Below are 15649 nucleotides of genomic sequence, written 5' to 3' on the forward strand. Positions count from 1 at the left end.
TCATTTTATTGTTTCTGTTTGACTGATTCTTGCTCTCTCATACAGTCATTAGTTTCCATTTGTCCAATTCTAGTTTTTAACAGATTGTTTTCTTCTGTTAGTTTTTGTACTTCCTTCTTCAGTTGGCCAATTGTGTTTTTTAGGGACTTGTTTTCTTCAGTGTACTTTTTTTCTAATTGGCCAATAGTATTTTTTAAGGACTCTTCTGCCTCTCTCATTAGACTTTTAAAATCCTTCTTGAGCTCTTCTAAGATGGCTTTTTGGGCTTCAGACCAGTTCATATTCCCTTTTGATGTCGCAGATGTGGGTTCCTTGACAATATTTTCCTCTTCAGAATTTCTGTCTTGATCTTCACTCTTCTCATAATATGAATCTATGGTACATTTCTTTTTACTCATAGTTTCTTTATTCCCTGGCCTTTAAAGAGATTGAGATTGAGCTCTCCTGCTGGGGAACAGAGGGCACTGACCCAAGCTTCTTGTGTTGGGAGCCTAGGTCTTAGTCACTGGCTTTGTGTGCTGGGGTCTCTTACATTGGCAATTGGAGGCTGTAGGGTTCTGGCAGCTTACCTCATGTTGGGGTGGAATCAACAAGGCTGGAACTTTCAGGCAATTCTAGGTTGCCTGCTTTTCCTTTCCTCTAGCTTCCTTCTGCTCCTTTTAGATGGGTGCTGCAGGGTGTTTATCTGCCTGGGGCCCCTTGCAATGCTGCCTCCCTCATTTCTGCTAATGCACTGGGCGATTCCTCTGCAGTAGAGTGCTGAGGCACCTGGTGGTTTCCTGAGCTGCTTTCCACCAGTTCCCCTGCCCTCACTGAGGCAGGTGTTGGTGTTTGCCTGCTGTACCACCTGCGCTTCAGGATCTCTTCCTGGTTGACAGTTGGAGGCTGTATGGTTCTGACAGCTTACCTAGTGTTGGGTTGTAATCAGCAAGGCTGGGACTTTAGGAAGACTCTAGGTTGCTTTCTTCAGTTCCTTTCAGATGAATGCTGCAGGGTGCTTATCTGCTTGGGGCCCTTTGTAGTGCTGCTTCCTTTATTTTTGCTGAGGCACTGGGAGACCTGTTTGCTGGGCTGCTGCACTACTGTTCTTCTAGTTCAGCTGTTCCAGGTTTTTTTTTTTTCTGGGGTGATATTTTCTGGGTTTTCAGAAGTTGATAGGGGAGGGTGAGAGAGACTACCTTTTTACTCCACCATCTTGGCTCCCAGAAGCAGAAATCCCAAATCTATACAAAGTTAAACAAAGTCATTTCCAAAGGGTGTGAGAACTAATAACCAAAAAGAATCATAACCATTCTAGCTCTGAGTTTCTAGTCCCATCAAGCCACATAAAGGCATAGGCTTTTTGAGGTTTTTTTTTAAACCATTCTGTTTCAAAGTCCTTCACCTTCCCCCTAGACCAAGATTCTCATGGTGCAGGTGTTAAAACAGGAGGCTCTGGCCTCACATTTCCTTCACATTTGCCTGTCATTGGAAGTTTGTTTGGGATGACTACTGGGGAAAGGAAGGAGAGAGGAAATGCTTTCTTCTAACTTGGTCTCATAATTCCTATGAGACTTAATTATTTTCCAAGTGGAGTTCCAAGAAATTAGCATTTCTCAGTTATTCACTAAATATAGGCGGGCTGGTTGAAAAATGAAAAAAATAAAAAACAAATTAAATGAATATCCTGAGAGTATTGGGGTAAGCTTTCCATCTTCCTATTCTGCTTATTCAGACTTTAAGAACAAAAAAAGGCAAAATCATTTTAGAATCATTATATAGATCATTTTGTAAGCAATTTGGAAATAACCTTTAAGTACATAAGTATTTAATTCTGAAACTAACAAAAATCTGATTTGATCAATGTAAGTACTAGCTCTCTCAATCAATCAACCAACAAGCATTTATTAAGCACCTATTGTGTGCTAGATGCCTTCCTTGGTGCAGGGATTATGAAGCAAAAGACTAGTCCCTGACCTCAAGGATTATATAGTCTAGAAGTTTAGTTGGCTGTCCCTTAATGTCTCAGGAAGGCTTCCTGCTGGACAATCTTCTGTGTCTACTTCCTTAAGGAGGGAAAAAAGTACAAAAATATGATAAAACTAACCAGGGAAAATCATTCTCATCTTTATTTTTAAGGAGGAGTAGGAAAGGCAAGAAATGCAAATATTTAAAACAAGTACATGAGTGAGAGAGATGTTTGTCAAAGTTCATAAAACTGGTTGAGTGACAAATCCTAAGATACAAGTTTCTCTCTCCTTGAAGAGATTCACAGGCTCCCTATTGCCTCTAGTATACAATGTGAATGCTTCAGTTAACCATCTAAAGTCCCTCCTTGTCTGATGCCAGCCTTCCTCTCTTGCATTATTTTATGATATTCCTCTTCACCCAACTCTCCATTCTGGCCCAACTGGCCTGCTGACTGTTCTCCACACTCAACATGTAATCTCCTGCCTCCATGGATTTGCACTGTCTGTGCCTCCTGCCTAGAATGACCTCCTTCCTCACCTGTCTATCCCTTCGACTTTTGCTTCAAGCACAACCTCCCACAGGAGGCCTTTCCTAAGGTAAACCATCCTTAGAGCTCTCTCCTTCCTAAAACTATTTGTACTTACATTTTTATTTTTACCTGTTGTACATATAGGCCCTCTTCTGCCTCCTGGTATCTTCTCGCCACCATCAACACCATCACCATGTCCCACTGCAGTAAATTCTCTCTCTCTCTCTCTCTCTTTCTCTCTCTCTCTCTCTCTCTCTCTCTCTCTCTCTCTCTCTCACACACACACACACACACACACACACACACACACACACACACACACACACACACACCTTTGTTTTCCTGGCTCTTATCTCAATATCCCACCTCAGAGGGTTGAGTCAAATGGAGTTTAGCTCTAGAATTGGAAGGAAATTCTGGTTACTTTTGACCCTATTCTTTGAACTTTGCAGATGAGAAAACTGCGGCCCAGATAAGTGAGTTGACTTACTCAAGGTCACACAGTACCTGGTAAATGGACTTATGGATTCGGAGACTTAACACATCATAGTGTTGCCTCTTTAGAGGTAACCATCATAGAATGCCTTGTAAGCTCCCTGAGGATGGAGAGCATCTCCCCTTAACTCTGTGTCCCAGGTGCCTGATAAACTCTAGTTGATTGATCAGGAAATTCATTCATCCAGAATATTCCTCTCTCCTCCTATTTTGGATAACAGAGGCATTAGTGTGGCTGTCACTCTGCGTGCATGCATCGCACTCATGTATCACTTAATGCTTGCTTTTATCCTGGAGCTGCTGGTCTGGAGGAATGACTAGAGGAGACTCTGCCCCTCTTCTCCTCCATATTGTTTTTGGCTCTCAAGTTCCTAGGCCTCATGATCACAGATCCTGAACCAAAATTGGTAATGATCTTTTTTCCTTCTGTTCCCTTCTGTTCTGTTTCAGAGCCTTCGCTTCTTCTCCACATCATCCTGAAATAGGAGGAATAAAAGCAAGGAGTTGTTCTGACAGCTCTTCAGACATTAATCATCCTCTAATCGCCAGGGACAGATAGAGTTCTAACTCGATTCTGTGAAGGAAAGTTAAATATTTAGTGTTTGTATTTATCTCCAAAAGACTCATTTCTCCTCGACAGGCTGTGTCACCAAGAAAATGAAATGTTCCTGATCTCGAGTTTAATCCAAGTTGCCAGGATTGGCCCCTGATGCCAAGGAACATGTTGATTTGAAAGGGGATTATTAATGATAGTAGGAGCATCAACATTAGGATACTCATTTTCCCTGCTTATTGTACTTTTATCATATTCTTTTAAAATTGTTCCCTGGAAACTCAGGTGTATGATGTGTGCCTTACTAAGCTGTCTTATCAGGACGTACAAAAATCCATATATAATCTAATTTACATTATTTAAGATGCATCCATTCTCCTGCAGATTCTAAAAATGTCATTCAAACTGAATTGAACAGCTAAACTTTCTCTAAGATTATTTTCTAAAAAGAAAAACCAACAGAGCCCTCCTCCAAATCCTCTGTCCACTAAAAAGCTTGAAAGTCATCAGATTTGGGTTTTGATCTCCTGTTTGATTCTTCTTAGGAGCAGGGAAGTTCCAGCTGCAAATCCTGCCTGAGGCCTGAGGTCTTTCTTTGTCCCTTTCACTGCTCCTGCCTTTCCTTTGAAACTGCCTTCCACCTATTCTGTAGTGTGTGTGTGTGTGTGTGTGTGTGTGTGTGTGCATTTGTTCGATTGCCCCATTATAATGTGAGTCCCTTGATGACAGGGATTGTTTCCTTGGTGAAACATCCCCACTTGGGGTTTGTGCCTACTGCCCACTTATTAGTGGTTGTTCAATTGAAGCAGGGTGCTCATTCTGACTCAATTCTTTATATGACCTTAGGATGATAGAACATCTTAATAAGCATCTTTTCTGCCCTTAAGTGTGTTAAGAAGGGAATTTCTAAGGGAGAGAAAATGAGTAATGCAGTCAAAAATATGAAAATCCCTGTGGAGCAACCATCAAGTTTTACTTCAAATAAGCCCCCGGTGTTTCCATACTTGAAAACTCATTAGTAATTTATCGCAAATACACTCTTTGATGTCTTACATGTTTTCTTATGATCATAAATTAAGGCCAGGTCTTTGACTTGCAATGAAAGCAGCATTAGGTTAGGTCCGTGGACTTCTTAATTGTCAGGGCCCAGCATGTGTCTTTCGGGCCCGGTGTCTCCCCCTTCGGTGTCAGCGAGGGGCCCCTCTGGGCTGCTCAGAACTTTCTCTCTTATCACAAGAACAGTGCCAGTTGCTGCTGCTTGCCTCCCTTTGCTCTTCCTGCTCCTCAGTTCTTCCCACCTCCTGTCAAGGGCTTTCAAACCCTGAATCTGTCATCCAGCGTGGCTGCTGTCAATGCTGACTGTTTCATCCACAGATTTTTGCCAGCCTCGTCTCTATGTCTTCAGGACTTTAGCAAAGATGTTGAGAGACACCAAGCCAAGGACAGAGGTCTTGTGCCAATCGCAATGGAGAACTGAGGATAAGAAATGAGGGATGTTTAGATTGGAGACAACAAGTCAGAGGAGGGGGAAGGGATATATAATAGCTGTCCCCAAGTACTTTCCTAAGGAAGAAGGCTTCTATTTTTTTTCTACTTGTCCTCAGAAGTAAAAATTAGAAGCAGTGGATAGAAGCTGCAAACAGTCCAAATCATGGGACAGCTAGGTGGCACAGTGGATAGAGCACCAGCCCTGGATTCAGGAGGACCTGAGTTCAAATCCGCCCTCAGAAACAGAGCACTTACAAGCTGTGTGACCCTGGGCAAGTCACTTAACCCCATTGCCTAGCCAAAAAAAAAAAAACAACAGTCCATCCAAATCAGCCTTTATGTGAGGAGAAGCTTCCTAATGCTTACAGCTGTTGGAACGTTGAATGGGCTCCTCATCAGGCTGTAAGTTCCCTCTCCCTAGAGGTCTTCCACCAAAGAATGGATGACCTGAGGACACTAGAGTTAGGGTTTTGCTTTTTAAGGGGTGCACTGGACTGGATGACCATGCAGTCTTTTTCCACTTCTGAGGTCCTAGAATTCTTTAATACTGTTAACTAAGTAAAGACCTTTATCCAGGCAGATAGTAATCCACTAAGTGACACCCTTTGGGCACCATTGGTCAATTAGTCCTCCGCAATCCACTGCATTGAAAAGGAGATGAAAAAATACCATAGAAAGATCGCAGAGCTTTGGAGTCACAAGACCTGAGTTCCAATCCCAGTTCTTCTGCTTAGAGCTTGTGTGACCTTGAGCAAATCACTCAACTCAATGGGCCTTGATTTCCTCATATGTAAAAAGGTCAGAAAATTAAACTTGGAGTCACTATATTTGAGTGTAAATCCTAACGTTGCCACTGTGTGACTTTGGATGACACCTGGCTGGAGCTCAGTTCCTCATCTGTAAAAGGAAGAGATTGGACTATACAACCTCTAAGGGCCTCCAGCGTCAGACCTCTGGTTGGCTCCCATCCTAAAGAATGACCTCAAAGGGTCTATGCAACTCTCACCCTGTGATCCCAGGACCCTGATCATTGCCCATTGCCTTCCTGCAATCACCTGATTGCCTGATCACCCATGGCCATCTTCATCTGATCAGATGGGGCTCAGGTGATAAAGCACCCAACCCAATGGCCTTCTTGAAGGTCTCGCCAAAGCCAAGCTACACTGTCTAAAATGTTGTCATTCTAATAATCTTACCCAGAGCTGGGAGGATCACTGATCCAAGAATTCTATCAAAAAGGAAATTTAAGAATATGAAATTTAATAGGAAAAAAGCACAAAGTCTGGAGTTTATAATCTGAAAATCGTTTGTCTCTGTTTGGGATTAAGGAGACCTGATCTTGTAGCTATGCCTCCAAAGCACTTTCCTTTAGGCCATGATGCTTTCCTGTATAATAAAATAGTAAATTGAATGGCAAAATGCATGTCAAAGACTCCCACTTCTGTCTTTAAATACCTCTTTTCCCTCTTAGACTTCATCTAGGCTTTTGTTGGCTTCTCCCCCAATCCATTCCAATATCACTCCCATTCCATGTTTGTAGGTGTCTACATTAGAAGTCTACTTGGTACCTTCCATTTTTACACTGTAGCCATTACCCACTGTGTCCCTTCTCCCCCACTGAACCCTCCTTTGTATGAAAGAACAAGAATTAAGCAAAAGTAGCCACCAAAATGAGCAAGCCTGATTACACATGCAGCATTACATAGCCCTAGCCCCCCTCTCTACTGAGGTATGTGAATGAATGAAGCATTTATTGAGCACTTGCTACATGCAAAGCGCTGGGCTAAGTGCTTGGGATATACATGGAAAAGTCAGACAGTCCCTGATCTCAAGAGGCTCCCATTCTAATGGGAAAGACAAGATGTATAGAAGGCTTCAGCAGCAAATCCGATGGACAGGTCCTATTGTCCTTAGGATGCAGCAACGAAGCAGATTGTAAGGCCTCTTCTTTAATATACTTTCCACTGATAAAAGTCACACCAGTTTTTGATCTCGAGTCATTGGACAGGGCCAAGGATTTGGTGGCAAGAACACTCTTTTCTGGATCCTCAGTAGCTGTGCCTGGAGTTCCTGCAGATTGCCACAGGTGTGGCTTCCTAGGATGATGGCTGACAGTGTTGGTTGGAAGCAGGGCTGTTCCCAAGGTTCTTGGATTCAAGCTCATGGACCGACTCCACCATGGGGTGACAAGAGATGAGGGTCTAGGTGATGGCATCGGTCTGACTTGTTTGGCACCAAGGTCCTCCTGTCTCTCCCCAGGGTTCTGCTCTAGCTAGGCTGCCTTGCCTGCCCCCTGACTACAGGTTGGCAATTAATGGGAAATGCTGCCCTCTGGAAGTGGAGGAGTGAGGCTCAGAAAGGTTAATTCAGTCATTTAATCAGTCAACATTTGTTAAGTGTTTACTGTATTCCAGGCACTGTGCTAAGTGCTGTGGATACAAAGAAAGGCAAAGACAATCCATGTTCCCAAGGACCTTATAGTCTAATGAGGGCAACAATGTGCAAGCATTTATGTGTAAACAAGCTATAGGCATGGTCAATATGAAATAATCAACAGGGCAAAGGTCTAGTATTAAGGTAGATTGCAACAGGCTTCCTGTAGATATTGGGATTTTAGCTGGAACTTAAAGTAGACCAGGGAATCTGGGAGGCAATGATGAGGAAGAAGAGAATTCCAGGCACGAGGGAAAGCAATGAAAATGCCAGGAGCCCAAGATGGAATGTTGTGGATGGAGGAATAGTGTGGAGGCCACAGTCACTGGATTACAGAGTATGTGGTGTAGGGGCCAGGGATGAAGGGGAGTAAGGTGTAAGAAGACTAGAAAGGTTTAAGGGGCAGGGACTAGATTATGAAGGGCTTTAAAAGCCAAGCAGAGAATTGTTTACTTGTTCCTATAGATGATAGGAAGCCACTGGAGGTAGCACAGTCTCTGAGAGTATGCTGGACTTGGAGTTAGGAAGGCCTGAGTTCAAATCTGGCCTCAGATGACCACAATATGAACCTGGACAAGTCATTTAACTTCTGTCTGCCTCCATTTCCACTTTTGTAAAATTGGAATAATAATAGGATAACAATTCCCAGGGTTGTCAGGATGTTAGAATGAGATAACATTTTTACCGTACTTTGCAAACCTTAAGGCTCTCTATAAATACTAGTTACATATTGAGTAGGAGAGGTGGCAAGGTTGGAGCTGAGCTTTAAGAAGATCACAGCAGAGTGAAGGATGTACTGGCGTGGGGAGAGACTTGAGGCGCACCAGACCCACCAGCGGCTATGCCAATAGTCCAGGCATGAAGTGATGGGGGTCTACACTAGGGTAGGGGCCGTGTCAGAGGAGAGAAGGGTGGGACTATTGGAGAGATGTTAAAAAGATCAAATCAACAGGCCTTGGCAACAAATTGGATATAAGGGGAGGAGGGGAGAGTCAGAGAGAGAGAGAGAGAGAGAGAGAGAGAGAGAGAGAGAGAGAGAGAGAGAGAGAGAGAGAGAGAGAGAGGAGTCAGGGATAACATCTGGTTTTTAGCTTGGTTGATAGCTAGGATGGTGGTACCTCGAAAGTAACAGGAAAGTTAGGAAGAAGGAAGCATTTGAGAGAAAGTTAAGGAGTTCAGTTTGGGAAAAGTCATGTTTGAGACACCTATGGAAAACCTTTTCAATGTATCCAATCGGCAGCTGGAGACATAAGGGTGGAGGGCAGCAGGAAAGTTAGGGCTGGATGGGTAGATTGGTGAATCATCAGTATAGAGATGCTAACTGAATCCAGGAGAGCTGATGAGATCACTGAGTACAGGAGCATGGGGGAGGAGAGAAGAGATGATGAATTAGGACAGAGCTCTACAGGATACCCACAGTGAGTGAGGAAAATTCAGCAGTGGTTACATAGATAGAAGGAGAACCAGGAGAGAGAAGTGTCATGAAAAACCTAGAAAGATAATTTCAAGGACTTACCTGGTCACATTTGTGGTTTCATGTTTAGTCATTTTTCAGTCATGTCTGATTCCTCACAACGCCGTATGGATTTTTTTTCTTGGCAAAGATACTGCAATGCTTTGCCTTTTCCTTCAGCAGTTCATTTTACAGATGAAGAAAATGAAGCTAATAGGGTTAAGTGACTCGCCCAGGGTCACGGAGCTAATGAGTATCAAGCATCTGAGGCCAGATTTGAACTCATGAAGATGAGTCTTTTTGATTCCAATCCCACTGCTCTATCCACTGCCCCTGAAGTCACACGGCTAGTTAATATCTAAGGACTTACCAGTCACACAGCTAGATAAGACTAATTTGTTAAGGCAGTTAGTTAAGTTTTTAGTGAAGGCACAATTTGGATGGAGGTCTTCCCTATTCCACACTCTGAGCTTTCACCATTGCACCACCTGTCTGCCTATACACGCAGTCAACTATGCTGGACATCCCCAACTATTTAATGGAAGCAGATTCCTCAGTTTGGATGATGGAGTTTTATGCAACCTGTTCATTCCCAATGAGACAAAGTTTCTGCTCTGTCATATATAAACATGGGCAGCTTCTCTTCTGAGAACGCTGGAGATGGCAGTCAGGAGTAAATTCGCATACTTGTAACTGACAATTTTCTGTAAATTTCCAAGGTCTCATTTTTCCTTTCATTCAAGTAGATTTCCTCTTCCTCTGTCCTATGGGTATAGGAAAGAAGGTTGCTATGTACATTGTGAGTCTCCAAGAATCTGCCTGCTTCCAAGGCAGCTGCCTGCCTCTTACACCTAGAGCAGCTATGGGGGGTGGGGGGAGCCAATTGGGAAGAGTTTATCTTTGGGGATCCTATTTATTGAGCTGATTTACACAGTTGCACCATTTGTTCTAAATAGCCCGAGGGTCCAAATACAAACATGGTTCACATTGATTAAAATATCAATAAAAATAGAAAAAAGCAGGAATTATCCAAAGTTGTGATACAAATATCAGCATAAAACAGCTTGAAATTCCATCAGAGCAGCTTGATCCATGTTGCAAATGCCAGCTTGAAAAGATGGCTCTTCTAGCATGCCTTCAAGCCCATGGAGTTGGGACTCTATCAAATCTTGAAAGGAGCGCGGGGTTCTTAAGATGAGAGACCAACAAAGAATGATAGAGTTGGCACCACAAGGTCGTTGTACGATTTGGCTGAGATACTGTTTGTAAAGGGACAGAGAGGCGATCAGCTCGATCTCACCACTCCCTCATTTCACAGTCGAGGGCAATGAGGAGTCAATTGACTTAGCCAAGGTCATACAGGTAGTAAGTAGCAAAGCCAAGATTTGGATCCAGGCCTTCTGATTCTTTCTATTGCAACATTCTGCTATTTAATGGAAAATACCTTCTTTCTAAGCCTTCTGAGCTAACATTTAGAAACTGTTAGTAGGAGTGGGTAAATGAGATAGTTTGCCTGAATAACTTACAGATGAAGTTATCTTTACATACCCATTTTAATGAAGATATTTTGAAAGCATATCACCCTGAGAGGAAGGGTGGAATAGTGGATGGAAAGCTTGCCTCTCACATCCTGCCTCTGACACATTTTGGCTGCATGACCCTGGGCAAGTCTCTTGACCTCTTGGCAAAGCTCTAGGCATGGGGAAATAGAAGACAAACACATAGTCAGGGGCTGTACATAATCCACAACACTCTTGAGTATGGCTGAACCAGATTAAAATGTAATTGGAGAATATTTAACAAAATAGATCAAAATGTAGTAAAGAGCCAATAACATTAATAGATGTTTTTATAATTCAATCTGCAGCTGCAAGATCTTTCTTTACAATCCAGGGGCTCCCAAGAAGTGTAAGGTGAAAGTTGGATTTGAACTCAGGACATCTTGACTCTAACACTGGCCCTGCATCACACCATACTTTCGCTTAATCCCACGTTCTTACACGGGGCAAATAGAACACAATTTAATCTTTTGTTGCTGACTCCTCGTCAGCATCATGGAAATAGACTCTGAGTCCATTCCAAGGTCTGTTGAGGTAGGACTTGCTTAGGAAATGGCCCCTGACTTCTTCTGTCTCCTCAATGCAAAATGATTACTCATCCCTATTTGATGTGTTTGGTCTATTAAGAGCAAACCCCTTACTCATTTTCTACCTCTCATCTATTATGGGGAGAGAAGTTACATAAACATATTACCATTTGATCTGAAAGAGTAAATGGGATTTGAGTGGCAGTCTGGGATGGTAAGGAAGGGCTTTCATAGAAAGTAGAACTGAGATGGAAAAGCATGGAAATCCAGAAGGTGGAGATGAAGAGTAAGAGAATTCCAGGCAGGCGAATAGCCAGTCATTCAATAACCATCTGTTAAGGACAGTTATCCCTTCTGAGGGCATCCCAAGGTCTGGAAAATCCATATAAAAATGTCGGCCCTCCCTTTGTACCAGAGAAGAAGTCTGAATTGTTACGGCATTAAAAGATAAACTAAATTGATATTATACAATACTATACATATATTTTATGTATTTCTGAGTTTCTAAACTTTTTCTGTGTCATCTGCTGGCCTTTACATGTAGTCTGCTGCTTCTGCAAAAGTCTCAAAAAATTCCCATTTAATTTCTTATGCCTACCTGCAATATATCAAAACCACCATAGGGAAAGTCAAGATGTGGCAGAGATGACTGTACTAGGAGATCATGACACACAAAAGGATGCTAAAAAGTTAGGGCTGGGGTGGGGCACTGTTCTAAGCCCTAAAGATGTAGAGAAGAGCAAATCCAGTCAAGGAAAGCTTCCTAACAGTTAGAGCTATCCCAAAGTGAGATGGGCTGCTTTAGAGGTGAGTGGGCTCTCCCTCACTGCAGATCTTCAAGAAAAGCCTAGGAGCCTTTCACCCTGTACATTACAGAGGTTGCATTGTGTAGTGAAGAAAGTTTTAGACTTGGAATCAGAAAGATTCCAAGCTGGACAGCTCCTTGCTACCTGTATGATCTTAAGTCAATTATCTTCTCTAATCCTCAAGGAACTCTTCCATAAATTGGGGAAACAATGGCACCTACTCCACACATTGAGTTGTGGCAGGGATTAAGTGAAATAAATATATAAAGTTTCTACAAGTTTGCTGTAATTACTTTTTTTATATATTTTGGTAATTTTTTTTACCAATTACATGTAAAAACAATTTGTCTTTTTTTTTTTAGTTCCAAATTTTCTGCCTCCTTCCCACCTCTCCCTTCTCCCTAAGACTGTAAACAATTTGATACAGGTTATATATGTGCAATATGTAGGGCATATTTCCATATTAGTTGTGATGTGAAAGAAGAAACAGACCTAAAGAAACACACACACACACACACACACACACACACACACACACACACATACACGTAAAAAGAGTCAGGTTCAATCTGCATTTAGACTCCATCAATTCTTTCTCTGGATATGGACCATTATTTGCTATAATTACTAGAGGCATTTATTTTAGGGGCATGGGTTAGGGCGGATGGATGGCCCTGTTAACATTCAGATTCTTGGGGTCTGTGTCAATGCCTTTTGAGAGCCCTTGATCTCTGGTCACATAGTAGGAAAGCCTGGATCCTTAGTATGTTATATTGCAGAGGTGCCTACAGGCCTTGTAGTGTGCCAGGCTGGGAGCCCTGGATATTCCCACCTCCTTGTACTTCCACCCCCACCCAGTATCTTGGCATTTGGCCTTCTCTAGCTCTCGAGAAGAGAAACGATGACAACTCCCCACCAGTTTACTCTATCACTCTACCCACATCCTGTGCTATACATAAACCCCCATGCCTGAAGACTAGAATGTAATGGAGATGCGAATATCAAGTTGTTTCTTTCAAAGCCTTTGTATGGTCATAAGGCAATGCATCATCACCTACTGGAGAATTCAGGCATTGGGCAAAAGGAGACCCAGAACACCTAGAACCCCAGGACTGCCCCTAAATAGTTGTGCAACCTTCAGCAGGCCAGGTAAACTCTCTGTATCTCAAGCTATTAATATGTAAAATGGATGTGAGAGGCAGCTAAACAAAGTAGATATCATAGGCAATTGTTCTTGGAGTCAAAAGGACCTGGGTTCAAATCCTACCTCTAACATGTAATAGCAAAGACTATGTAGAAAGTCTCTTAACCTCAGTGGCCCAGCAGCTCTCTAAGACTATGTAAAAGACTTATTAGCATCTGCTTTGGTGGGTAGTTCCCCACATGGAAGAATTTCACGGGTCAGGAGAATGAGCACTTGGTCTGCAGTCAGAGGACCTGGGCCCACAGTTCTGCCTGTGGCACTTATTCCCTGTGATTCCTAGGGCAGGTCTCTTCACATCACTGGACCTCATCTTCTTTTGTAAAGTAAGAAGGCTGAGCGAGGTGGACTCTGATGTCCCTCCCAACTTTATAGCTATGATCCTATGATAGGACAGGGATAGGGAACTCCCAGACAGGGACAAGACCCTCTACTAACGTAGGTCAACACCATTTTTGAAACCTGCCATCATAGACAATTGTCTAGATACCTCAAAGTGACTTGCCCTGGGTCACAAAGCCAAGATAAGTCAGAAGTGGGACTCAAATCTGAGTCTTCCTAGCCTCAAGGCCAACTCTTTATCCACTCCAGCTCACTGCCCCTATGATCTTGTGAAGCTATGGGAAAACACACACACACACACACACACATGCACACACGTATGCTCACACACTCACACCAACACAAGAACTACTGCTATCTGTCCCTTTGCTTTAAAGGGTTATTGTACAGACTTGTTATGGGTTTTTGCTGGTTTCTTTCATATGGACCTGTAATTCCATTGGAATACTCAATCCCAAGTAAGGAAATCCCCTTTCCCAATGCAGATTAGAACTTACTTGGAAATTGTACTTCTAGAAAGCTGTCTGGGGTTAGGAAATTGGTATGTTAGGAAAGTGATTTATCCAAGGTTGTATAGCCCTATGAGTCAGAGACTGGCTTTCATCCTAGGGCTTCTGGCCTCCAAGGTCAACTCTCTAACCATGCTGCTTTCTAGTAAAAGAATGTATTAGAGTACATGTGAAAATGCTCTGAAAAACTACAAAGCCAGACACAAATATAGGGCATCAGCACTTCCTCTAGCTCCCAGATATCCAAAGCAGAGATTCTAAATTTGGGGTCCACAGTGGACACTGCCCAGCATTGCTGCTTACTAAATGCTTGGTGAATCACTGAAAATGGCTGGAGTTGCCAGGTTGTCTTGAGGGAAGGGGGGAAGGGAACTGAATTTTCTTTATACTAACATCTAGATATAATATGCCATTTCCTTCCATTACAAATGTAGAAAACAAACCTTTATTCAGAGAACAAACCCATGGGCTTCCCCAGACTGCCAAAGGGGTTTATGAATAAAACCAGGTGAAAAACTCCTGATCTAGAAAATAGATACCATATCTTTCTGGGAATCATAGATGCAGCATCAAAAGATTCTATAAACCTCATTTTTAATATAGCCCCTCTAGGTTTTACAAAAAAGGAAACAGATAAGGAGACTTCCTCAAGATCATAGCTATGCCTAAAACCCAGGATGTCTAGTCATGTGTTCTTTTTTAATATTTACCTTGTTACCTTCGTCCTTAAGCCCTGGATCATGTGTCTGTAGCCAGTTAAGGGGGGAGGTATGGTTTGATCATGAAGTTTCCTAAGTCCTTTTGTCAACCGCTAAAGTTGGAAGTATTATTAAAAATGACATTAAGCTCTACATAAAACAGATTTTAGACATGTTGGAGTCAATTACCCGTGAGTGTGATGTTATTTGTGCAATGCAAAATATAGATAGATAGACAATACAAAATTGTTGCAGTCAAATACATATTGTTAGCAAAGAAAAATGACCCATCAGAGTTAGTTCATGCTACTAATTTTGGTGCCAGAGATAAAATTGTATTGTTGAAAACAAATCGCTACCACAAATCAGTACAGCATGACCTTCTACCAAGATCAAGCGTATGTGCTTCCATCAAAATGTCTAGGATTCAGGAAGATAATTCCTGATATAAAAAGGACCATCCCAGTTATCTGACCATGGAGTCAGAATTCAGGATGGCATAAACCAAATAAGGGGTGAAGCCTTTTGCCCAAATAGAAGAATTTCTCCATTCCCCCTGCCAGAGAGGCAGAGGAATCACAGGTTGTTTTGCTTGGGGGAAGGATCTTCCTCCATGGTACTGGGGGGTGGGCTATTGTGCCTTGCAGAGCTGGGGATAGGGGTGAGAATCAGCCTGAATATGTACAAATGTCCTCTGTGCCAAGGAAAGATTGTCAATTTCTGTTCCAAAATGAAAAGTTATTATCCCTGTTTTAACTAGCAGAGTTGGGTCTTTTTTTCCCCAAGAGCAGAGAATAAAGCAACCCTTTTTCTCTTTCTCTAGTGCAGTGCCTGGAGATGACCACCAAACGGAAGATCATCGGCCGCCTGGTGCCATGCCGATGTTTCCGAGGCGAAGAAGAAATCGTCGCAGTGTTGGATTACTCCCACTGCGGCCTTCAGCAGGTGCCAAAGGAGGTTTTTAACTTTGAACGGACCCTAGAGGAGCTTTACCTAGATGCCAATCAAATTGAAGAGCTGCCTAAGGTAAATGGTTTAGGATCTCAAATATGAACTCCAAATAAGCACTTGAGGACTTTCAAGAGTTAGCCATGACTTCTAAATAT

General features: G+C 42.6%; 1 protein-coding gene across 1 annotated transcript in view; it reads left to right on the forward strand.

The window, feature by feature from the left end:
* Positions 1 to 15649, forward strand: part of LRRC7 (leucine rich repeat containing 7) — a 588365-nt gene that overhangs the window by 233059 nt on the left and 339657 nt on the right. The window contains 1 exon segment of the mRNA XM_020993127.2: positions 15367 to 15569. Coding sequence (XP_020848786.1) covers positions 15367 to 15569 — 203 coding nt within the window.

The sequence above is a fragment of the Phascolarctos cinereus genome, unplaced genomic scaffold (assembly GCF_003287225.1).
Source record: "Phascolarctos cinereus isolate Bilbo 61053 unplaced genomic scaffold, phaCin_HiC Scaffold_5;HRSCAF=322, whole genome shotgun sequence".
NCBI lineage: Eukaryota > Metazoa > Chordata > Mammalia > Diprotodontia > Phascolarctidae > Phascolarctos > Phascolarctos cinereus.